The 25690-nt window shown below is 41.9% G+C and overlaps 1 protein-coding gene across 1 annotated transcript in view; it reads right to left on the bottom strand.

The window, feature by feature from the left end:
• tg (thyroglobulin) overlaps positions 1-25690 on the bottom strand; it is a 463025-nt gene that overhangs the window by 24507 nt on the left and 412828 nt on the right. Inside the window, exon 46 of the mRNA XM_041189302.1 lies at positions 25326-25433. Within this exon, the coding sequence (XP_041045236.1) occupies positions 25326-25433 (108 nt within the window). The remainder of the gene's footprint in view (positions 1-25325; positions 25434-25690) is intronic.

Below are 25690 nucleotides of genomic sequence, written 5' to 3'. Positions count from 1 at the left end.
TGGGTGCTTTGATGGAAGAGTGGCATACTTTGATGGATATTCTTTTCTCCTCCATAATCCACTTGACTCCAATTCCTCTGAGTTCACCTGTGAGAAAAATCCTCCCTTAAGTCTCAACTGTATTTTGAAGTCTCCATGCCTAGCCTTTGACCCTCTATTCACTGCAATAACTCTTGCAGTTGTGGTTCTGAACAACCACACTCTTACCTCCATCCATAATGCTCTCACCTCCATCCATAATGCTCTCACCTCAGCAGAGTCTTCACTGTCTACCAATGCTTGGGACAGTGCACAAATCCAAGGGGCACAAACATGAGTTCACCTGACACACAATTAATTTAATCAACTATCATGATACCAGGCTGGACTAGACCTCTCTCTTTATCACAAATGTCTAATAGTGTAGGACCATCTTGAAGGGAATTAAGCCTGCCGCTAAACGTCTCTCCTCGCTCCACAATTTCACTTGTGGCAAGAGCGGTGAGGATAAAATCAAGCTTCCCTACAATCTCATTTGAACCTTTGCTCTGATCGCTGTTTCTCTCTCTATTTTCTCTCCCACACCATTTTGAGTCAAGCTTATCTCTTCATGATTCACTTCCTGCTCCCCTGATCCCTTTCCTACTAAATTCCAACCACTGAGATTCCCATTCTGGCCCCTTCTAGCCAATATTATAAGAGTTGCCTTTCCTCAGAAAGCTTTTCCCTCCTTTTAGGCTGCGAATATCAGTCCAGCTCCTAAAAGCAAGTTAACTCCTCTCTCCTATCAAACCAGCTTCAATTTCCTTTTTCTATTATTGCTTTAAGGTATGTATATCTGGCATGTATAGCTGTTCAATCAATATTGTTTCTTAATCAAAAAAAATACTTGCAACAAATTCAGTTTCTGCACATTTAGCTTGTCAATTCTGAATTGTAAGAATTTAAAGCAGGTATGAGTTCAGGCCTATCCAGATTCAATCACTCATCAAACTGTCAAATAACTGCACCCCATCCCCCCATACAACACTAGAAGTCCTTGAGATTGTTATTGTAGATTCTTGCTCAATATTTCTGCAACACCTGGTTTGAAGTATTCCAAGCAGGGGTCACCAGTCCCACAGCATTAAAAGCTCTAACTAATGTCATGAAAAACATTCTCTGTGACTGATCATGGTCCATTTTCCCTCTTCATGCACTTTGACCTCTCTATAGTTCTTGACAGATTCTGCCATGTAATCCTCTTCCAACACTATTCTTCAACACTATGGGATTGTCCTCACTTAATCCCACTGTTACCTATCTGATGGTAGCCTGAGTGCTTCTTCCTAGCCCCATATTGTCATTGCAGCAATTCACAAGGATCCATGGATCTGAATTTTCCCATAGATATCAGTAACCAATGTCAGATGAAAAGCAGTCTAGGACCCACACTTGCCAGCACTGGGACCGGCTCAGCAATTTTACCACAGGTGGCTTCCTAATCAAACCCCTGCTGTCTAATTATAATACCCACCTTTGGCAGTTCTTTCAGGCTGAATCAGTCTGCTCATTACTTTGATATCCCATTATAATCCTTCTGCCCCTCACATAGGCTGTTTGCATCACTTCCATAACATCATTCACCCCAGTCCATCTGCTGCTAAACTCATTGTCATAAGGGTGGCCGAGTTGCTACTATTAGTGAAAGAGTTGATCTGCAGACACTTCTTAGGTGGAAACATTAAGTTTATTCACAATATTCTCAGCAGCAACTACACGTGTGCTTCCAACTCCAATTCTATCTCTAGACTGCTGAGGTAGCCCACACTACTCTCCGATTGGTTACTACGGATCATGTGATCTTTCCTAACAAGCATTATTCTTAAAGGTACATTACACACTAAATAAAACCATAATTACTACATTCCTCCCCATCTAGCTCAGTTATACACATTATATTTACAAGCACATATTTTTCAACACAACATAACATTTATACTAGGTAAGGAATATACACATTCAGCCTTTCAGATAGTTTCCTGGTACATGTGGAATGCCACAGCTCCACAACTTCAGATCCTTTGTCAGGAGCCTTATTTTCTGGAGTTGCCTGAATATCAGGTGCTTCGGTGGGCATTTGCAGATCTGTATCCTTAACTCTTACAGAAACATCAGACATGTTAGTCCTGGGTTGAGTATTCTCAACAGGAAACACAGACCCGGTCATGATCGCTAGTGGAACCAAATCTTGGTGATTTGTCTCTCTCCTCCTTAAATGGTCGACATATTTCCAGGTGATCCAGCCTTCCACCTCCATTTGGTAAGGTAGAGGTCCAGCCACCGCACTTATTTCACCCAGTAACCACTTTGGTCCTTCTCTGAAGTTCTTCACATATAGGGTGGGATTTTCCACACCCGCCCGGCGACGGAATCTTCCGGTCCTGCCACAAGTTAATGGGCTTCTGGCTGGGGGTCTTGCAAGCAGCGGTTCCCGACCGTGACGGGGCCAGAAAATTCGGGCCATACTGTCTCTCCCACGGTAAATTTCCTCTTGCAACTATGCCAGTCCTGTCTGGTTTCCTGGCTTCCCTGACTCCTTTCCAACTTCTCTAAATTCGGCATTATTAAGCTCAATCTCTTTCTGAGACAGCATTTCAACAATAACTCCAGAGGCATGACAACTCTTGTTGTTTGAGGAGTATCCTGCAATGCAAACGAAAGCGTGCCAGCTTGGTTGCTAAGGAATCGCAAGTTAGCTTTCTCATGCCTGCCTTGAACATTTGAACCTTCCTTTCGGCCAGTCCATTTGAGGGAGGGTGGTACGGTGCAGTTTTTACACACGTGATACCATTGACGCTGATAAACTTTTGAAATTCAGCACTTGTAAATGCCATGCCATTATCAGAAATGACTACTTCTGGTAGTCCATGAATGGCAAAACTCTGATGTAGTTTCTCAATTGTAGCAGTCAACATGGTGACTTCACCTCATATATGCCCAACCTATTTGAATGGGCATTGGCAATGAGCAGAAAGATGTTCCCAGGAAAGGTCCCACGTAATCAATGTATAATCACACCCAGTGTCTACGTGGTTATTCCCAAGGGTGTAACGGAGCTGTCCCTAGCAACTTTTACAGTTGCTGACATTTCACACAGTGCTTTACTAAACTCTCTATTTCACCATCCATCCCAGGCCGTCATAGATAGCTGTGTGCTATGATATTCATTCAGGAAATTCCAGGATGGGCACTATGTAGTTCAATTAAAAGTGGCTCCCTTCCCTTGGGAGGAACTATCGCTCGTGCTCCTCACAATAAGATACCAATTTGGCTGGTTATTTCATGTCTTCTGTTGAAGTATGGTTTCATTTCATCAGATACAGGCTCCCGTGACCAACCGTGCAGTACTTGTTCCCGTACTTGAGATAGGGCTGAGTCCCAACTTGTCCAGTCTCTTATCTGTCGAGCACATACCGGTGAGGAATCTAAGAAGTTTAACAGCACGAATTCCTGTGGAACTGGGAAATGCTCATTATTTTCTTGTAAAGGCAAATGACTAAGTGAATCGGCATTTGCAATTTGATTGCCAGGCCTATGTACAAAAGTGTATTCATATGCAGCCAGAATTAAAGCCCATCATTGTATTCTTGTTGTGGCTATGGGTGGTATAGCCTTGTCCTCACTAAACAATCCTAGCAATGGCTTGTGGTCTGAAATGATGGTAAAAGGGTGGCCATGTACATACTGGTGAAATTTGTTGACACCAAAGATGATGGACAGGCCTCCTTTTTCTATCTGCAAGTATCCCTTTTCTGTTGTGGTGAGTGTTCTTGATATGTAACCTATTGGCCGTCCTGTGCCGTCGTGCATCAGATGACAGAGCACTGGTCCTACTCCACAGGGAGATGCATCACATGTCAGTACTAATGCTTTCGTCTGATCATAATGCACTAATAGATTGGACGAGCACACCAACTGCTTCACCTTTATGAAACCTTCTTTCTGGGGTGCCTCCCAAGATCAATGTTGGTTCTTGTTTAGTAGAGAATAAAGGGGGGGTGTGGTGCAGCACTGTAGAAAAATTGGGTAACAGCTGCCCATAATAGCTGATCATTCCTTTGATTTGAGCTCGGAGGTTGTCTGATGCAGGTGCCTCTCTTATGGCGCTCACTTGCTCTTCAACTGGGTGGAGTCCCTCTGAATATACTCGATGACCCAAATAGGTTACCTCCCTTGCTTGGAATGTGCACTTTCCTTTTTATAAACACACTCCAACTTCAAGAAACGTTTTAAGACTTCTTCTAAGTTTGCCAGATGCTCTTTTTCAGTGAATTCTGTCACCAATACATCGTTTAAGTAGACAACAACCTGGGGCTGTCCTTTCAGTAAGCTTTCCATTGTTCTCAGAAAAATGGCACAAGCAGAGGAGACACCAAAAGGCAATCGTGTATATTGGGACAACCCTTTGTGGGTATTAATTGTGATAAATGCCCGGGAGGCATTATCCAACTCAAATTGTTGATAAGCATGACTCATGTCAAGCTTTGTTTACATTGTCCCTCCTGCCAGCTTGGCATACAGGTCTTCGGCTTTTGGCATGGGGTCCCTATCTAGCTTAGCTACTTTATTAACCATCAGTTTGTAGTCTCCACAAATTCGGTCGCTTTGGTCAGGTTTAAGGACGGGTCTATGGGTCCTGCCATTCTGAGAACTGCACAGGTTGTATAACGCCCAGTCTCTCTAGTCTGTCCAGTGTTGATTTTTTCTCCCAGGGCATATGGTACCAGTCTCGCCTTCATGAAGTGAGAGGTTGCTTCCAGATCCATATGAATTTTTGCCTGCAGCCCCTGGATTTTCCCCAGTTCATCCTAGAAAATGGTGGCATACTTTTGAAGTAGATCTCTGGCACGCTTGCTCTCAACTGGAAAATTTCAGCCTATTCTAACTTAATCTCCTTTAGCTGATTTCGCCTCAGGAGGCTTGGCCCTTCATCTGCTACCAACATCAAGATTAGTTTTGCTGATTGGCTTTCATAATGGACAGTTACTCTGCTTATGCCTTTTACTTGAATGTCTTCACCCATGTATGTTTTTAGTTTCACATCTGTTTCTTCTATACTGAATTGATGTTCACCATTATTCAGATATCGGAAGGTATGTTCCCCAATTAACTGTAGTGGAAGCTTCCATGTCCACTTCCATTCTAATAGGTTTGCCATTTACTTTCTCTGTGACAAATATTGGCTCTGTCTTTCCAACTTTCAGGTTAAACAACAAAATGCCTGAATTTGTTGTTTCAGGCTCTTCTATATTGTAGATGTCATTGGAGTTCTTTTGTTTATAAGCCTTTTTTTGAATCTGGGGCACTGGGTGCCATCAAACTTCAAATCAGGCTATAGGCTTTTCTCCCACAAGTGCTTAAGAGGATCGTTCACCTCTTTACTTCCTCGCAATCTCATTCACTTGAAAAAAGAACATGAGGCGTTCTATGTATTAAAACCAATTGTCTGTGGCTGGTTCAAAAGGATCAATTCTCTCAAATTGTGGCATTTTGAGAGAGGATAACTTCTTCAATTCTAACAGAGTTTGTTACTGATAATCACTGGGTGAGATACAGTGCCAATCTCTTTTTAACTTGATTTCTTCTGTTCAATCCTATTTTATCCTCATCGCCAGTTTGTTGTAAGGGTGGCTGAGTTGCTACTATTGGTAAAAAAGTTGAGCTGCAGACACTTAAGTGGAACATTAAGTTTATTCACAATATACTCAGCAGTAACTACACGTGTGCTTCCAACTACAACTCTATCTCTAAACTGTCTGCAGAGGTAGCCTGTGCTACTCTCCTATTGGTTACCACAGATCATGTGATCTTTCCTAACAAGCATTATTCTTAAAGAGACATTACATACTAAATAAACCATAATTACAACACTCATCATCATCCATGCTTTTATGTTTTTTTAAGAATTCATTCATGAGGTGTGGGCATTATCGGCAAGGCCAGCATTTGTTGCTCATCCCTAATTGCCCTTGAATTGAGTGGCTTGCTTGGCCATTTCAGAAGGCAGTTAAGAGTCAGCCACATCGCTGTGACTCTGGAGTCACATGTAGGCCAGACTGTGTAAGGACAGCAGATTTCCTTCCCTAATGGACATTAGAAAATCAGATGGGTTTTTACAACAATCAAAGATAGTTGTCGTAGCCACCATTACTGAGACTAGCTTTATATTCCAGATTTATTAATTGAATTAAATTCCACCAGCTGCTGTGGTGGGTTTTGAACCTGTGTTACCAGAGCATTAGCTTGGGCTTCTAAATTACTAGTCCAATGACATGACCAGTACACTACCATCTCCTAACTTGAATTGTCAAATAAAATAAAGGTGAAATACTGCAGATGCTGGAAATTTGAAACATACAAAACATGCTGGAAAAACTCAGCAGGTCTGACAGCATCAGTGGAGAGAAAAACAGACAATGTTTCTAGTCCATATGACTCTTCTTCAGAGCTAAAGAGAAGTAAAAATGTGGTGAAATATATACTGTTTAAGGGGGGTGGAACAGGTGAAGCTGGATAAAAGGCCAGCGATAGGTGGGGGCAATGGAGAGACTGCAAAAGATGTCATAAACAAAAGGTCAAAGGGGTGTTAATGATGGTGGTACTGGCTAAAGGAGGTGCTGAAGGTGACAATTAGAGGAGAAAGCAGAATGTGATAATAGCTGGACCAGGGTAAGCCCTCTGGAAAGAACAACATGAACAAGTGACAGATGGCCCTAGTGGGGGTGGGGTAGTGGGAAAAAGATCGAAGACGGGCTAAAAGGTGGGGATAAAACAAAAGAATAAAAATGGAAATAAATTTAAAAAATAATAATAGTAAAAATAAGTGGAAAAAAATAAATAAAAATAAAAAATAAAAATGAATATTAAAAAAAGGGATCAAAAAGGGGTGAGGATGGAGGAGGGAGTTTTTACTTCTCTTTAGCTCTGAAGAAGAGTCAAACGGACTTGAAACGTTAACTCTGTCTTTCTCTCCACAGATGCTGTCAGACCTGCTGAGTTTTTCCAGCATTTTTTGATTTGTCAAATGTTCCTCTAATTGGTTTCTTTACCTCACCATCCATAAAATTCATCTCATCAAATCTCTGCTGCCTGTGGTGTGGGAGATGGACACCAGCTTGGAGCTGAGAACCTAAACCAGATGTTACAGGAAAGCTACTTGTCCATCACCCCTGTCCCTACTAATCTTACACCTCAAGTTTAGAATTCTTGGGGTAGAAATTCAAATACCTGTGTGACCCAGGCAGCTTTTCTCCCTAATAACAGTGAAGAGAACTAGTGATCTGGATTACTGCCCTGCCCCAGAGAATCAATACAGTCTGTGTGGCGTTACTGAAAGTGGTGGTACATGAACAAACTTCTCCTTCCTTGTGTATAAATCCCTCCGAGGCCTCACAATCTCAGTAAGGCCCGTCCGCATTGTAAGCTCTTGGGACTTTATATTCCTCTGATTCTGACCTGTACTGCAACCCCCTACTTTACTCTGTGGCGGATTTCCGGTGAAACAAACTGTGCTGTGACATGGGGCCCCCAAATGACAGGGGGCCTCGAAAATGAGCTACTCAGTGATAAGTTGACCCACCCTCACCGTTTGTACAGATCTCACTATCTTATGCCCTGCCTGTGGACTGGAGATTAACAATCAATTATTTAAAGGATTTTAACAAGGTATTTGCCTCTGGAATGATACTGCTGGTATGGGTGGCAGGCATGATATCATTTAGAAATGAAATGAACAGATATTGTTCTACAGCAGTATCTGCATTGTTTGGAGCCTTCCTTTAACATTTGTTTAACGATTTTACACTAACTTTTCTCTCGTTATGATTGATGTTGGTGAAGATATAAATACACATGAAATGAATATCCCTATCAAGTTGATCTAAACATAGGGTAGTTTACAGACTTTTACACTACGTACAGATCCATGTAGATGGGAACACATATTACAGACCATACTACTTATTCATATTTCATACTGCTGAAACTTTTCTAGACATTCTCTCTTAAATGAAATGCATACTTAAACAATATCTTTGTCATGAGAGTATAATAATTTTCACAATATTTTTCTGGTTTATTGGAAAGTAAGTTTATGGGGGTAGGTAGTTGGGCCTGCCTGAGTGTGTAATTAATTACATTTGGAGGCAAGTAGACTACAAATTTTGGCTCATCAAAACAAGTTAGGTGCTTGGCATGCTAATGAGTAAACATGGATGCTGGCTTAGCATGTAAGGTGTGGTGGGAATTTGCATTTTTAGAAAAATGAACGGGATATTTGCATTTCAAAGGGATCTCAGTCTGTTTACAAATAGCCAGACAAGGAAACTAAGAAATGTGTTTATTTTTCCCAAGTGTTACTGACAATATATAGTGACAACATGAACGTTTTTAGGTCATGAGGGAGATACAGTTTCAAAGACTTATGAAACAATAGAACTTAAATATTAAGGAGAGAGAAACATATTTAAAGGAGAATGAGGCTATATGTCAGGAGAAGGCACTGAGATCTAACACAAGTATGTGAAGTAGCCTTAATGAAGCCTCCAGCATTTGTGCATAAGCCTGCTCTCTATAGAAACTAGAGCTGGAGAAAAGTCGTTTGGAATTTCACTATCCCCATGGTATTGTGTTAATTTGCTAGAAGTGTACAAAATCTAAAATTTATTTTTGGACTGTTGCCTTAACGGGGTTGTAACTGGGAGTCAGGTTAATTAAGAATTTTAGGAGTTATTATAGCAGTAATTTGTAGTCCTATGTATGTGCCTGAAATCTTTCTTTTGTTAATAAATATTTTAACTTAGTTTTTTTCAAAATCTCCAAAAGTCTTGGTGGACCTATTACTTCTGAATTCACTGCATGCAGCTCGAAATGAATACAAATTGCAAAACCAACGGGATGGTCAACCATTGTGATAGCGCAATCAAGTTTCCCTCATGGATTTGATCCACCTGGCACAAATCATTTGCCATGTCATAACAATCTTGAACATTTGCAAGTCTTCAAACCCTTTATGTAAAAGGCACATCTATTATTTACCAGATATGCACAAACCAAATACATTACACATGCAAACATCCATCCATCCAGACTATACATGTACGACACATGAATGATGGGGTATCAGTAAACGTAATACTATTATTGATTAGCACCATCAAATAGAGTTGCCATTTCAGAAGATTATTGTGGGGGATTCGGACTGAATATTTAATATTGTTTCAAAAATTGAAATAAATTTTGGATAGGAATTCAGGTGCTGTATTTAAAGTATATTTTAAAAGGTAATAACACTTTACATTACATAACATAAAAGGTAATATAAGCCTAAACTGGGTGCTGATAATGGGCAGGGACCATATCATAACAGCTACTTCTAAGTATTAACACTTGATAACCAGAACCTAGGAGCCCTGCAAACTTGTTAAAATCCAATCTAGGAGGATTTCGTAATTTCCTTTGTTATAGCAGCAAAGATCTTTTTAATATATGAAACAGGGTAATGCCTGTAAGTGTGGAATGTCAAGGTATGGGAGGATGGTAAAGGGGACCCTGAAAATGAAGATATACACAGCGCCCAACTAACTTGAAATCTGCCACAGACTTTACTGCACCATGTGCTTTCAACTACCTCCCTTAAATCCCTACCTCTCCAACCTCCTCCCTTCCTTTAAAGTCCTCATTAAATCTACCTTTTTAATAAAACTTTGGTCATTTCTCCTAATATATTTTTTTATCTAATTGTCCCTGTGAAGCATTTTGGGATATTTTTCTAAATGACTAAATAAGTGCAAGTTGTTGCTGAGGGATTGTGAGGAGGTGACCAGGTGTGTAGATGAGGGTAGTGCAGTTGATGTAGTTTATATGGATTTCAGCAAAGCCTTTGACGAGGTCCCACATGGAAGACTTATAAAGAAGGCAAAATGCACACGGGATACGGGGTAATATGATAAGGTGGATTCAAAATTGGCTTAGTTGTAGGAGGCAGAGAGCAATGACAGAAGGATGCTTTAGTGACTGGAAGCCAGTGTCCAGTGGCGTACCACAGGGATCTGTGCTCAGTCCCCTATTATTTGTCATTTATATAAATGACATAGATGACTATGTGGGGGGCAGGATTAGTAAGTTTACGGATGACACTAAGATTGGCTGGGTGGTTAACAGTGAGGTTGAGTGTCTTGGGCCACTGGAAGATATAGACGGGATGGTCAAATGGGGAGATAAATGGCAGATGGAATTTAACCCTGAAAAGTGTGAGGTGATACACTTTGGAAGGAGTAATTTGACAAGTATTCAATGAACAGCATGACACTAGGAAGTTCTGAGGAACAAAGGGACCTTGGCATGTGTGTCCATAGATCTCTGAAGGAGGAGGGGCATGTTAGTGGGGTGGTGAAAAAGGCATATGGGACACTTGCCTTTATCAATCAAGGCATAGATTACAAAAATAGGGAGGTCATGTTGGAGTTGTATAGAGCCTTAGTGAGGCCACAGCTGGAGTACTGTGTGCAGTTCTAGTCGCCACATTATAGGAAGGATGAGATTGCACTGGAGGGGGTGCAGAGGAGATTCACCAGGATGTTGCCTGGGATGAAACATTTAAGTTATGAAGAGAGGTTGGATAGACTTGGGTTGTTTTCCTTGGAGCAGAGAAGACTGAGGGGCGACCTGATCGAGGTGTACAAGATTATGAGGGGCATGGACAGGGTGGATAGGGAGCAGCTGTTCTCCTTAGTTGAAGTGTCAGTCACAAGGGGGCATAAGTTCAAGGTGAGGGGCAGGAGGTTTAGGGGGGATGTGAGGAAAAACATTTTTACCCAGAGGGTGGTGACAGTCTAGAATCCACAGCCTGGGAGGGTGGTGGAGGCGGGTTGCCTCACATCCTTTAAAAAGTAGCTGGATGGGCACTTGGCACGTCATAACATTCAAGGCTATGGACAAAGTGCTGGTAAATGGGACTAGGTAGGTAGGTCAGGTATTTCTCACATGTCGGTGCAGACTCGATGGGCCAAAGGGCCTCTTCTGCACTGTGAGATTCTATGATTATTGAAATGCTGAAATGAAATTTTAGGGGAAAATTCAGAAAATTACTCTCAATGTCTCATTCTCTTCTCAGTAGTTTAATAATCTCTCTTTCCGAGTTAGGCACTATGATACACAAATTTCGGGCTTGGAAATCAAAAAACTCTACCATTTGAAAGAAATTGATACCATTGAAATTTCTTGTGATCAGGGACTTTAATGATTGACAAATATCCTATGAGCACTTTGACCTCAGTTTGACTCATGGTTACATAGCATTTCTGGCTTCACATGTATTCCTGATTGTTTTGATTTAAAGCTTTCATCTTACTATGCTGTCCAATTTTAATACAAAAATTCTAGCTCTCCTTCCTCCAGTACTATCTGGAAACAATAAACTATCACTTAAAGCCCAAACAATAATTCTCATGAGAGGTTTCCCACTTCTAGCTCACTGTGCCAAATCCCAAACTCAGTAATATTTTGCTTCCTTTACTAGGCCTTTCATTGTTTCTGTTGCTTCATGTCTGGTTTGCCTTAATACAAAGACTTCTTTTCATTCATCCGCTCTAAATCAGCGTTCTTTTTTAATTTCTCAAATCAAACTAACAACAGACATCATAGATTTTACAATCTAGCTAGGTTTGCTTTCTTTCCTACATTTTGCCTTAACTTACAATTTAAAAAAAGTCTAATTGGGCAAATAATGTGATTCCTTGGCACTGTGGTGTTGAAGGACATTGCATTGGCTCCTTGCATAACGAGACCCCACAGCCTAAGGCCAGCTCAACACCCCAATTACATGGTATGTTACTTTCCTCCCAGTAATACCTGTGGGGCTCAGTGCCAGCTCATGGTGCTGAATGTTATTCAAATTGGGGGCGGGGAGGGGGTCCTCCCCGTAATACAAACACAATTTAGTTCACATAATGCCTCCACCTCTGTAAAATGTCCGAAGGTGCTCCATAGAAACGTTGTCACACAAAAGTTGACATTGAAATATCTTAAGATATTAGGATATAATAGGTTTTAAGGAGTGAAAGGTGGAGTGACGTGTAGAAAGATAAAAAGGTTTAGAGAACAGAATTCCAGAGCTTAGGTCCTAGGCAGCAGTGACAGTAGTGGAGTGATTAAAATTGGGGATGCTCAAGAGGGCAGAATTGTAGAAGCGCACAGAACTTGAAGGGTTATAGAGCTAAAGGAGATTACAGTGATAGGGAGGGGCAGGGCTGTGGAGTAATTTGTAATCAAGGATGCATTGCTGGACCGGTCAATGAGCACAAAGGTGATGGGTGAACAGGATTTGTTCCGAATTAGCGTAGGGGCAACAGAGTTTTGCATGAGCCAGAATTGAAAGAAGGTGGAAGTTGGGACACTGGACATGGTAGCATTGGAATAGTTGAGCCTGCAGGTAGCAAACGCATGGTGAGAGTCTCAGCAGCAGATGAGTTGAGATAGGGGTGGAATGGGCAACAATGTGGATGATTGAATTCGGCAGTCTTGATGATGGAGAGGATATGGGTTTGAAAACTCAGTTCAGGGTCGAATAGAACAGCAAGGTTGCAAATGGTCTCATTCAGCCTCAGGCAGTGGCCAGAGCGGGATGGAGTAAGTACGTAGGGAAGGGAGCAATCATTGCTCCGTGTTCATTGGCAACTGGCAAGGAGAAGCCTTAAACAAAACCTCCCAGCTGACCCTCTTCTTTCCAAGATTTGTTGTTCTGTCTCCATTTTCATCCACTCCTAAGATCAATCTTTCCAAGGAGTTGGAGCGCCTCAACAGGCTAATAAGAAAAAAAGCTGATGTTCTAAGCCCAAGAAAGAAAAGACTTGCATGGAGTCTTTCATAATCTTGACGTTTTCTAAAGAGATTTACAACCAATGAAACGCTTTTGGAGTGTCGTCACTGTTTTATTGTAGGAAATGTGATAATGAATTTGCATACAACATGGTTTCATAAACAGCAAAGGGATAAAACCAGAGTATCTGTACTTAATGATATTTGTTGAGGTTTTATATTGGCTGAGGAGAATTTTCCCTTTCTTCAAAATAATGCACTGGAATCTTGTAGACCCACTTGAGAGTGCAGATGTGATTTGGTTTAATGTCTCATCTAAAGGACAGGAACTCCAATAGTGTCGCACTGGAGCACCAGCTGGGTGTTTTTGCTGAACTCTCTGAACTGGGATTGGAACCCCCAATCTTCTGACTCAGAAGCAAGATTTCTATCATTGAGCCACATTGGACATGCACTTTGCTGGGTGCTGCTTCTGGTCACCAGCTCTTAGCACCACTCCCAATATGAAGAAAGCACTGAAAATGCCACAAAAAAATCTCATCCCAGAGAATGGTTCCAGGGGTGAAAGACTTCAGTTACATGGCTAGATTGGCGAAAATGGGGTTGTTCTCAATAAAGAGAAGGCTGAGAGGGTATTTGACAGAGGTGTTCAAGATCATAAGGGATCTGAACAGAGTAGATGGTGAGAATGGACAGAAGAGTTAAGAAACAGAGAACATGGATTTAAGGTGATTGGCAAAAAAATAACTAACACAAGGATAACCCTTTTGCAGTAAGTTGTTAAGGTCTGGAAAGCACTGCCAAAGATTGTGGTGGAGGCAGATTCAATCATGACTTTCGAAATGAAATTGGATAATTATCTGAAGAGAAAAGATTTACAGGACTACAGGGAAAAGGCAGGGGTGTGGAACTAACTGAGTAGCTCTTCCAGAAAGCTGGCACAGACATGATGGGCTGAATGGCCTCCTCTGTGCTGTAACCATTCTATGGCTCTATGATAAATATAGATGATCTGAGTTTTCACATTCAGGCAAGATCAACTTATTTGGAACTGGCATTGCCCTATGTCCTTGTCTCATCTTTGATATGATACAAACCAATAGGGCCTGACACAAGTGACCATTCTGTAGAATTAACTTAGACATTGAGTAACAATGGACTGGATTTTGTTCCAGAGAATTGGGTCCCCTCCAGTAGTTGGAGAACTGGCAGGAACCCTGTGTCACTTTTGAGGGGGAGGCCAAATGAGGGGGACCTCCCATGGGATCAAGCCCCCAGGGAAGGCAAAGATCCTGCCCCTAATTCACCAGCAGCTCTCCATTGTTAGCAGTGCCACCAGTGGCTACTACTGATAATGTACTGAATCCCAGCCCCATGATTGACACCGGAGCCCAGTACACAGGCGAGTGAGGATCGAATGGCGGTCATGGGGAAGGGGGTTGCTGGAGAGGGCGTGCAGGAGAGTGGTCAGAGGCAAGGGCATGGGAGTGGATTTCGGCCTCCCCTCCCCTTCCTGATGCCCTCGATTGGGCACTGAGTTCCTGACAATAAGGAACCCCTGCCCCACGAGGCCACAGGCAAATGCGACTGGATTTGCTGGGTGGCCTTTGGATGCCACGGAGAGCCATGTGAGTCCTGTTAAATCCCTGATCCACCACAGAATTCTGGTGAGCTCAGGGATGATTGGTTTTGTGGCTCATTAATGAGCCTGTCTTCCCATCGCCGACAAGTGGGATACCCGCTTTGGGCCCTTCCCATCCCAAACTTAATTGGGGACAGTTTTCCCGATGTTGGGAATCCAATACAGGTACTCATGCTCAATTCTCCTGCTCCCATTGCCATCATGCCCACTCCGGCGGACTCCATCAAATCCCACCTAAGAGGTCATTAAAGCACAGAAGACATAACATGTGAACAAGTCTACACTTGACACTGTGAGTCGGGGTCTTTAGATAATTCCTAGGAGCTTTAACTCTAGCTTACTTGTATAATTGCAGTGATCCAAATCTGGACTGAACATGATATCTTCTGATATTTATTGTCTGTATCACCAGTAGACAAGTGGAGGCAGGGGGAGAGGGTGCGATTTTCAGTTGAGAGATCAGGCATTATGATCTTCTGAGGTGGCCAAGATGGGGTCTTGAACTAAAACACTGGGTTAGCCCATTAGCACTTGGACCGGCTGCCTAAAAGTTAAAAAGAAACAGCTTGCTAACGCTCGTTAAAAAGGCTGCACAACATTTTGGTTGCTAGTGTTTAACCAGCACCCTCTCCTCACAGCGACCAACAGTTTGGGAGTGAAAAAGGACCTTCACTGATGTTGATTTCAAGCAGTGTTCACCATTTCACATTTGTTGCTGTTGGAACTGTGAAGAGGATCGCTGAAACACATCAGGAGACTGCCTAGGACACTTTGCAAAGAACTTCACCAGCACCCAAGTTACATTTGTTCTGGAAGTTCTCATCTAAAAAGAGTAAGTGTTATGCTGTGTTAGTGTATAGGAAACTCCAGGAGAAAGGGAGTACTTGGTCAGGAGCATTGTGCCAGGGGCTCCCTGGGTCTGGGCGAAGAATGGGAGGAAGGCCAGGCACAGCAGTTGCTGCAAGAGAGAAAGGCAGTAGGGTGGTGAGGGAGAGATGGCATCTTCCTCCCCTGCAGGTACAGAACATCCCTCATCCTCTGGATCAGGACCTTGAATGCCACAGTCATGAAATTGTGTAGCCTCTTCTTCAGTTCCTGAACCATCCCGAAAAATGCCACTGTGCATCAGCAGGAACACTCCACACCTTCAGTGGAAGTGGGTACAAGAAGCTCACATACACTGCTCCCCGAAAATTGCATCCAATCAGCACTTGAGTGGCAAATTTCAGGCAAGTTTAATTTAAGGCACTTAGCATTAAGACCAAAATTGCTTGCTAAATCCAGACTTTCAATCAAGTATTAGCATTCCTCACACATTCAAGCCTTTGTTTTAACCTTGTTTGCCTGACAGGAGTGCATGAATGTGATAGTTTTTGAGAACATGAAGGCCGCCTATCACAGGGAGACGAGAGCCTCATTATTATTGAAACTTTAGGGTCCAATGACATGGTGTGGACCTCAAAGTAACATTAACTCCAAAATACAGAATTCATGCAATTGGCAGCAAGCGCATCTGGTCTCAGAACTAGTATTTATTTTGTAAATTTTGGTAAGATTCCTCATAGCCCAGGAGGAGCAAGAGTGTCCAACAAGAGAACCTTGGGCTTTACATTGCCCCACCAACACCCCTCAATTCTACCGTATCCATCTTGTATGTGTGCTATCAGCTCAGGCTCTCTTCTTTCTGACTAACCTTGCGAGAGATGATTTTCTTAGATCCCCATCAGCATCTGGATCCCATCCCAATTCCTGCTCCCAGCACCCCCCACAGTGTTGACATCATTCCCACCAACTGTGCACGGAGTCAGATCAGCACCATTTAACTGAGGCACTGAACTTAAAACAGCCCATGTCTCACGCTGAATGATCCCCATACCTGCCCACTAAGAGCACACCACAAGCTGAAATCAGGCCAGAAGGTTCAGAATGCTTTACCATGGGGAGAGCCAAATACAGGAATTCTGACAGGGAGTAGACTGAAGACAAAATTGAAGAATAATCTTTTAGGGGCCTTTAAAGGAAAGGGGTGAAATAAAGAAAGAAGTTATATAGCACCTTTCACAATCTCAGATCATACTAAGGACTTTACAGGGGCTCACCACCATCTTCTCAAGGGGGAATTAGGGATGAGCAATTAATAATGGTCTTGCCAGTAATGTCCACTTCCCATCAATGATTAACAAAAAAATTGAAGTACTTTTGAAGTATAGTGACTGTTGCTATGTAAACGTGGCAACCGATTTGCACATAGTAGGCGCCCACAAAGAGCAATTGGACTATGACTAGATAATCTGTTTTTTTAAGTGATGTTGGCTGAGGGATATGTATTGGCCAGTTATCAATGTTTAGCTGAGAGTTCAGGATATAATTGTTGGCTCTGCTTGTTGGAATGCTTCCTCCCTCCTTGTTGGAAAGTTTGTCTCCTCTGACACTTCCTCATTTCAGCTTGGCTGAGGTTGAGTGATGGTCAGATCTAGCTGTTAAAGGAAGTAAGTCAGTAAATACTGCCACTGCACCCTGCACAGTATGTCATAGAGTAGCCCAACTTCATGAAAAAGAGCCTGCTTCAAACAGGGTGAATATCCTATCCGTAGAGTGAGCAGTCACTAAAACAGGCCGGACAAAAGGACCAGAGGCCTAAAAATTTCAGTTGATGAAGCTTGATCTAGAATGGATCCAGTTTGCCAAGAATGACAGTAAACGGAGATCTAAATATATCTGAGAACAAGGAGCCACAGATTAAGTTAATAGCACTGTACTTTTGAGGTTGGAGGGATGTGGCTGGGAATGAGGCATCTAAATAATGACAAACACATCCTAAAGTAACTTACTATATGTTTTGGTCATGAGGTTGCTTCTTCTTGACAAAATAAATCTCCTAACCATATTCCAGAGACCATGGCATTTGCTCCAGCATCTGACTGTTTCCATCACCCAATTCTATTAGCAGTTTTATCATACTTGAAACAAAATTGTGAAAATACCACACAAGTTCTTTTGCAATAGTGCCCATTCAATAAGCTATGAATGGTGGTGACTGAGGCCAAAATATATCAATGTAAACACAAAACATTTATTCACAGCTGACGAATGTACACAGTTCTCTGAAATTCTTTAGTTTAAAGGCAAGTGTGAGGATCCACTTCTAGATGTGAGGTTGGAGACGGGTCTACAACATTACTGCCACAGTAATGCATCCCATACTCGCATCTCCTATGGCTCTTCATTGGGAACAAAGCCTCACAATTTCTTGTCCCATAGTTTTTTGAATGATTGGTATATATTGAGGTGGGTAGCACAAGGTAAAACGGAGCAAAATGTTTATTTATATTACTATCTAGGACGTTCGTTCTCCACAGATGCTGCCTGAACTGCTTAGTGTTTCCAGCATTTTCTGTTTTGACTTAGTGCCTTTTTAAATTTGTAACGTCTGCCAATGTTGACGGAAAGGTTTGCTAAGCGCATATTTTTAAATAGTGGTGTTAATAGTCAATGTCTGCAGGGTCAAGGAGTGGTCATTTAAACTAAACATTCCGGAAGAGTCCTACAAGTAATATAAGGGTGACTCTCAGGCATTCCCACCTGCCCGAAGAGGTTGGAAACTGTGGCACTGGATGCCAGCTCTGGGGAAGAGTGGGGTTAGGGTTGTCAGAGTCTCCTGCACCAGAAATAGGGGTGTAATGCCTAAATGGCTCCCTTTACAATGAGCCTGAAAAATAGTCAAAACCTTCAGATATGATGGCTGTGATGGGTGGGAGTCAAGGACCAGGCCAAGATGCCTTGGAGACCCCTTTCAATTTATGATATCTGCCAGTGAGAAAGAAAGGTTTGTGAAATGTTTTTCAAAAGAAAGAGACAGTACATCTTTGTGAAGCTTTGAAAGTCTCAACTGCATATTTCTGATATTAAAGCAACTGTGGGCTATCAGAACAAGAAACACAAAGATCAAGAGAAGAAAAATATTTTCTTTCCACTTGATTTAATTTTTGCTATCAACTGTGCAGAAGTCAGTATTTTATTGGAATAATGTGATGAGAGATAGAGAGCCAAGAGACTGTCACTTGAAGTCTGGAGGTCAATAATAAAAATGTGTTGATAACTTAACAATATGACATGTCACTGGCTTTCAATAAGGAGAGATGGAAATATATTTATGATCTCTCTCCCTCTGTCTCTTTTTCTTTCACTGTCACCATCTTTCTCTCTTTTTCTCTCTTCCCCTCTCCAGTTCTGTGGAATATTTTGAACTACTTCTGGATGTGTGTCATCATGAGTATTCAAATATCACTTTCTTTCAGGGGCTACAATGAAAAACTGTGCCTTACTCATTGGCTAGTCTCAGGATGGCTATACAGCTTAATGGGTTGCATCTGACCTTCCTCACACAACAAATTCCTGATTTCAAAGCACCTTGCTGTCTCGAGCAGCTGTCAAGTGGAAGCCCTATCTCCTCGTAATCAGGTGGAGCTCTTGCACTTTCTCAATGATTTATAGGGTAACAGCATTCCTTTGTCTCATGTACAAGAGATTGAATGCTGCTTCCAACAGCCAGGTAATCAATGAGGGAGGTACTAGAAGACTGAAAGCATAGTTCTCTGATAACCTGCATGGACTATGTTCTGCTATAACTATGCTCTGAAATAGAAACTTCAGTGGAAAACAAAGGTTGATATACCTTTTCAGATGTCACCCACCATTTTCTGATAAACAAAGTTTGTTCCAGGGCACGGTACTGGTTCTGGATTGTAGAACAATATATTTGTGACAATGTGTCTTCCTTTTGACAAATAAAGATGACATTGCTCACCAGCTCTGAGCAGTATGTGCTGAAGGTGGGGATGCCATCTTGATATTGCACATCACTGAATCACTCATGTTTTTTTGATTTATCTCTGCAATAATCAACCAATAATTTTGTCTCCAAAATGTTCTTCCTTGTCTACCATACTGGGATACTGTTCTATGGGGATTGTTAGCCAAAGTAAATAGGGCAGTGTCTCTCACACATGTGCATAAAGATTCATTTCCATGAGGGATCACTTGACAGCAATTATCAGTTGGAAGTTTCACTGATTATATTTTTTTTATTTAGCTTAAGGATATTAGTGCCTGCAGTATTTTGTTTCTTTGCTTCATTCTCAGGATGTGGGAGTTGCTGAAAATGCTGGTGTGAGTTGCCCATCGTTAGTTGCCCTGAGAAAGTAGCCTCTTTTAATCAGTATTTGTATTGCTTTGGTAAAACCCAGTGGTGTGTTAGCCCACTTCAGAGTGAACAATGTCAATGGAGTTGCATATAGAATAGCTAGATAAACACGGTAGATTTCCTTCCCTAAAGGACATGAATGAACCCATTGGGTTTTTATGATAATCCAAGAGTTTCATGGCCACATTTCACGTTCTTTTTAAGTTAAATTCAAATTCTCTAACGAACATGGGTAGGATCCGAACTTAGGTTCTCTGGATTACTAGTCTAGTAACATAACTACCACTGTACCCATTTCCAGCTTCAGCCGAGATCAGTTAACTCAGCACAGGCTTGTCTTCGAATCTGGAATTTTACTGGTCTGTGTGATAGAGTTTCAAACCACAAGATGAATGCACTTAAGCTGAAATGGACCACCCAGCTAATTGATAGCTCTCAGTCCCCAAATGGCAGTTTCCCGGGCATTGGTGGGGCAGTTTAAGTAGCAATCAGCAACAGCACATACATAGGTTCAACGCTTTCTAACTACAGAGCAGAACAGCTGTGCTGTTCAATGTGACAGGAATTAGAATGAAAATGGAAAGTAACAGGAAGGAGGCTGATCTTTCATCTCAAAGGTTTCCACCAAATTAAGGATGGACATGTTGGTTAAGCTATATTAGAAAACAAAATTTGCAATCTATTAAGCATTAATAATATCTGGCTACCTACTTTAGCTCCCGTTCTAGATGTATCTGTGGTCTAGGTTGGAGAGATTATAGAGTGAGATCAATGTTTAGTAGATTTATGCATTAGAGGGATTAGAACTTTATCTTTTGAGAGGTTTTACTTCAGATATTTGAATGGGTGGACTAGAGTCCATGATCAGATGACTCGTACATGGTCCAAGGAAAGGCCTTGATGGTTCGAATGCCCTTTTCTTGTCCCATGATTTATTATTCTATGCTGAACTATTCAGATTATAATTGGACTCATAATTGCATATATATTACAAAATTGTATCCTAGGTACAGAGCTGCACACACAAGATCATATTGGGAATTCAGTTGTGCAGGTCAGCAGGCTGCATTCAATTTTACATTTATCTGACATTCTGTGTGTCAAGAGTAAGCCACGGATGTAGAGAAGGAAATGAAATGGAGGGTTGTTGTCAGGGGAAGTGGATGGTATTAGGAGTACAGTGAATGGAGCATCCCAACGATGCTGCTTCTGGATTCATAACTGATCCAGTCAGTTCATTCACAGATGTGCATGGAGGGCAGTAATATTTTGCAGAAACAGCTCGACCATGTTTGCATCAGTATATTATCAAGGGAGAGGTTTTGAAGTTTATCACCTAGTGCCCATTTAAAATTTCAAAATTGCAGTATCTGTTGAGAGATTTTGCTTGTCAGCAACTCATTAATATATATTTTTTGCCAGGCTTCAGTGCTAAGAATATAGATCACCTGCCATTAATGCATATCACTGCTATGGACACCGATCATTTCCTGGGCCCCACAACCAGTAATGCAGCCTAATATGAACATTGCTGAATTCAAATGAAAAGTTGGTCAGATTGTTGGCAACAGGAAAAAGATATATAAGGATAGCGCTAGAGAAGTATTTTTTCTTGGGACGAGATGGATACTGCCACAAAAATGTTTGGGCGGGACACAACCGCAGGTTGCCAAATGCATGCTCTGTTCTGTTTACTCCCTCAAAAAGCCAAAGCTAATTGCCAGTTCTCAGTATTCCAGACTCTTTGGCTCAGTCAGGCTGAAGGAGGAGTTTTTGTATTACCTGTCTGTATGACCCTCCCCACCTGCTTGCATTGAGCATACCCTTTGCAGCCTGTCTCACTCATCACTTACTTCAACCTGTAGTTAATGTTAAAAATAAAATTTCACAAAGTATATTTTCCTCACTGCACACAGCTAAAGACCATTATGTTGCTATGAATGTGATTGGTTTATAATGACAGTTTTGCTTGGCTTTGCTTATTTGGTAACTATCTCACCTCTGGATTTGAACATTGTGGGTTTATAAAGTTCAGTGCAGATGAGATCATTTGCAATATGTTGACTCCTAACATCATGTCATGTCTAAACTCTGTTCAGGGTGTCTAAGGTTCAACTTTTACCAATATGTACATTTAACCATTATGATATATTTAACTTCTTTAATTCAGTGGTCCAGTATTGTCCTTTCATAGAAACCCATGATATCCCCTCCCATCATAGCATTTCAACATGGATCATTGATTACATTCTCATTGATCACAACAACAGTTTTATTTTTAAAAACTTTCCCCAAGGAAAAAAATTAAACTTCACTAAACTCTCAAGGGTTGAAATTAATGATGGAGGGAAAATTTCATGTGGTGTGCAGGCAAACAAAGGGGATTTCCTTAGTAAAGTATGGTGCCTTTAATATCGTAAAACATTCCAAGATGCTTCTCAGGAACATAATTAGACGAAAATAGATACTAAACCAAATAAGGAGACATTAGGACAGGTGAAAAAAAGCTGTCAAGAGGTTGGCTTAAAGGGGCATCCACAAGGAGAGAAAAGTGGAGAGGTGAAAAGGGAATTCCAAAGCTTAGGGCCTAGACAACTGAAGGCACGAGTGTCAATGGTGGGGTGAAGGAAATCGCAGATGCACAAGAAGCAAGAATTGGAGGAACGCTGTGTTTTCAAAGGGTTGTAGGGCTGGAGGACATTACAGAGATAGGGAGGGAAATCTTCATGGAGGGATTTGAATATAGAGAAAAGAATTTTCAAATTGAGGTGCTTTTGGACTGGGACCCAGTGTAGGTCAATGTGCACAGGTATGCTAGCTAGGTGAATAGGATTTGATGTTGAGTTGAAAGGTTGTGGGTTCTTCTTCTTGAAGTAATTCAGTAATACAAAAAGTGAAACTCTGCTCCTCAAAGTAAAGTCAAATGAAGGGTGTATGTATGTCAACTTGGCAATAACGCTGAACCATATGAAAATAATCATTAAAGAAGTCCAATTCACACAAAGCCAAAGCCTCTCTCTGGCATGAATCCAGGAGCTGTTTCTAGGAACAATTAGGGGCGAAAGTTTTGTGAAGTTTCCGCTGTTCATCAGCCCCCAGCTTTAGGACGAAGAGCTGCAAAAACATCCAGATAAAACGCAAAAATACCATTTACACCATATTCTCTTAGCTTCCATGGAAAATACGGTAGATGAGTGAGAGAACTTCCATGAAAATTCACTTTTTATAGGTCTTTCCACAAAACTGCATGAGGTGGCAGTCGATGGACTCCCCATGGGCAAATATAGTTAGTGACAAAGACCCTGACATTATCTGGGAGATCAGCTAGGAGTGGGAGGGTTTAATATTGTGACTGAATGTATGTTCAGCCTGCCTTTTTAACTCAGCCATCTCATTATAATTTTGCTTCTGGTTTTGTGTCCAATGCACAGCTTCAGGTGTGACGAGAACTTGCATGATGCAATCTCAGCTGCAGTTTTTAAAGGGCCAATCCAAAGATGCAATTTGGAGAAGTTGAATTTGAGAAGAAGAGAGAAGCAACTTCAACAATGGACTTGATACATTGAAAGGCTTTGACCTAGTTTACCGAAGCATCTTCTGACATACTACTGGATGACGTGAGGAGCCAGAGGGATGTACTATTCCCCAGCAAGGAAGAAGAAGGGCTTGGAAATTGCCCTGGAGGTGAGTAGCTGGAGTCTAATGCCATGCTTCTGGATGCAGAAAGCAGTTTAATACCCTGCATCTGTGAAAAGCCAGCCAGCGCCACAAACCTGAGATCTTTCTGACTGGCATCATCTCAGGTGAGGTTCACATAATTCACACAAAATCAGTCACCTGTCTTTTACATTTGTGGGCCACTGATTGAGAGATCCTGGATATGTCTTCAGCAGAGCACTGGAAGGAGCTGGAGGCAAAAAATAGTTTAGGGCTGTGGTCCCTTTGACAGCCAAAGGGTAACACGTGACCACCAGGTACAGCTGGCAGCAGGTCTTTTTCCAGGCAGTTACAGGTGCTTGCCACCATCTGATGCAGCAACCTGAGTCTCTTGAGATACTGTGTCCTGGATTTTACAAGTAGAGGCAGCCCTCTCCGCAGAGGGAATTCCAACCCCCCACCCCAAAGCAAGGCTGCCAGGGTTTGCCAGGAGTATGGACACTCTTACCATTAGTAAAATACCAGCAGCGGTTGGAGGAGGCCCTTAACTAGCTAATAATTGGTCAGTTAATGGCCTCAATTGGCTAAAGGACAAGCGGGAAGCCCATCACCTCCTCTGCCACTGGTAAAATTCCCATGGAGGCGGGTAGGTGATGAGGATGCACCCCCCTCTTCCCCTGCCAACCCCATCATCCCACCTATACTGTTCAACATTTTAATTGATCTATGTTTGATTATGAGCCTGGTAAATGATCTTTGCCCATTATGTTTGATTGGTTAAGCCGGGACGTGGACTCAGAGCAAAGTAAACAGACACCACAGGAGCAGACATTTTATGATTGTAGAGATATTTTAAAACTCTCGTAAATAAACTTGTTGCACACTTAGAAACTAGTGTCTTCTCTGCATTTCTGTGCAATTCATAAAATATACAACACCATCCAATTTTATGTACATGACACCTGATAGCCATCTCTGGTAACTGTGAGGGGGTTGGATATTCCAGCCTACAGTTCAGGTATGTCAAGGAAACCTAGCTGCTATCTGTAGACACTATTTCACTGTATGTGACTTTTTGAGAGTTGCACTGATTCTGCTGTTTGCTCTCTGCTGCTCTCCTCTTTGCTGTGTAGTATAGGTCTCTGAATTGCAGGCTGGTGCTGTAACTGGTTATATTGGGCCTCATATGAGATCCAATCTCAGGCAGCCATAGCTACCCATTCTGATGTGAATGAGAATGAGAGCAGGTCAGGAAGCAGCTGTGAGTCTTCGAGTATTTATTGCAGTATTTCCTTGAGTTTGATTCAAACCAACACCGCTCCCACCGCCACCTCAATTGCCCCTGTGCTCTTGTCTTGCCTTCACTGGAGACTCTGAGAAAGACCAGGCAACTCATGGATGTACCATTAGATTTCGATGTGAGTTGAAGAATTGCTCTAATTGAATGATTGACATGCCTCTCCCAAGAGGGCTACACAAAGACAGCATAATGTGCCCCAGTTAAATCAGGAAGGTGGGTTGGTGCTGGCATCTCCATATGTTGACATTTCTGCCTCCCACCTTCCCCAAAACCCATTAGCTTCTCCATTTTAACATTTTTCGCAGAGTTTCCAACCTTATCTTATATTGCTTGGTTGCTTTCAGAAGAATTACATGAACATATGAAAATTGATGGACTGAAATAGCTCAGCTGTTCCATCAAGTCTGCCCACACTCTGATGGCTGTCAAACCATAGTGTGAAACAAACTGATTCAATAATATACTTTAGGGAAGAAAACCTGCTGCCCTTACTTGGTCTAGCTTAGATGTGGCTCCAGTTCCACGCACAAGTGGGTGATTTGTAACTACAAATCCACTCAGCTGTATCAAACTGCAAGCACTTTAAGCAGGAGGCCCCACACCAGATCAACAATGCAGACATCGTGAAAATGAAAAACAAATTAAAGTTTGGAAAGTCCCTTCAAGTCTTGCTGTAATTTCCTTACCTGTGCTGAGAAAGACTTCCTGGTACGTGGTACATAAAGATATTGACTTGTGTGCTGTTGGCCCAGTGAGCAGCCATCTTTACAACAGGACAGATGATGAAATAGTCCCTGTAAAGGAATAATACAAATAAAGACTTTGTCAGACCAGTTGTAGGGATGTAGGAACATCAAAGTAGGACCATTCAGCCCCTCTAAGGAGCTCGGCAGTCAAACCAGCAATGGTTAAAGGGACCACCCAAAGTTGCCACTCCAAAGGTAAATTTGAGCTTTTTTATTTACCTCATTGTACAGTTGGCAGCAACAAGGGTGCTCTTCATGGTTCAACATTAAATGAACGGGCCACAACTAGCCACCACTCACATCCC

The sequence above is a fragment of the Carcharodon carcharias genome, chromosome 6 (genome assembly GCF_017639515.1).
Source record: "Carcharodon carcharias isolate sCarCar2 chromosome 6, sCarCar2.pri, whole genome shotgun sequence".
Taxonomy (NCBI): domain Eukaryota; kingdom Metazoa; phylum Chordata; class Chondrichthyes; order Lamniformes; family Lamnidae; genus Carcharodon; species Carcharodon carcharias.
Note: the sequence above shows the minus strand (reverse complement) of the source record. Positions and strands in the feature narration are given on the sequence as shown.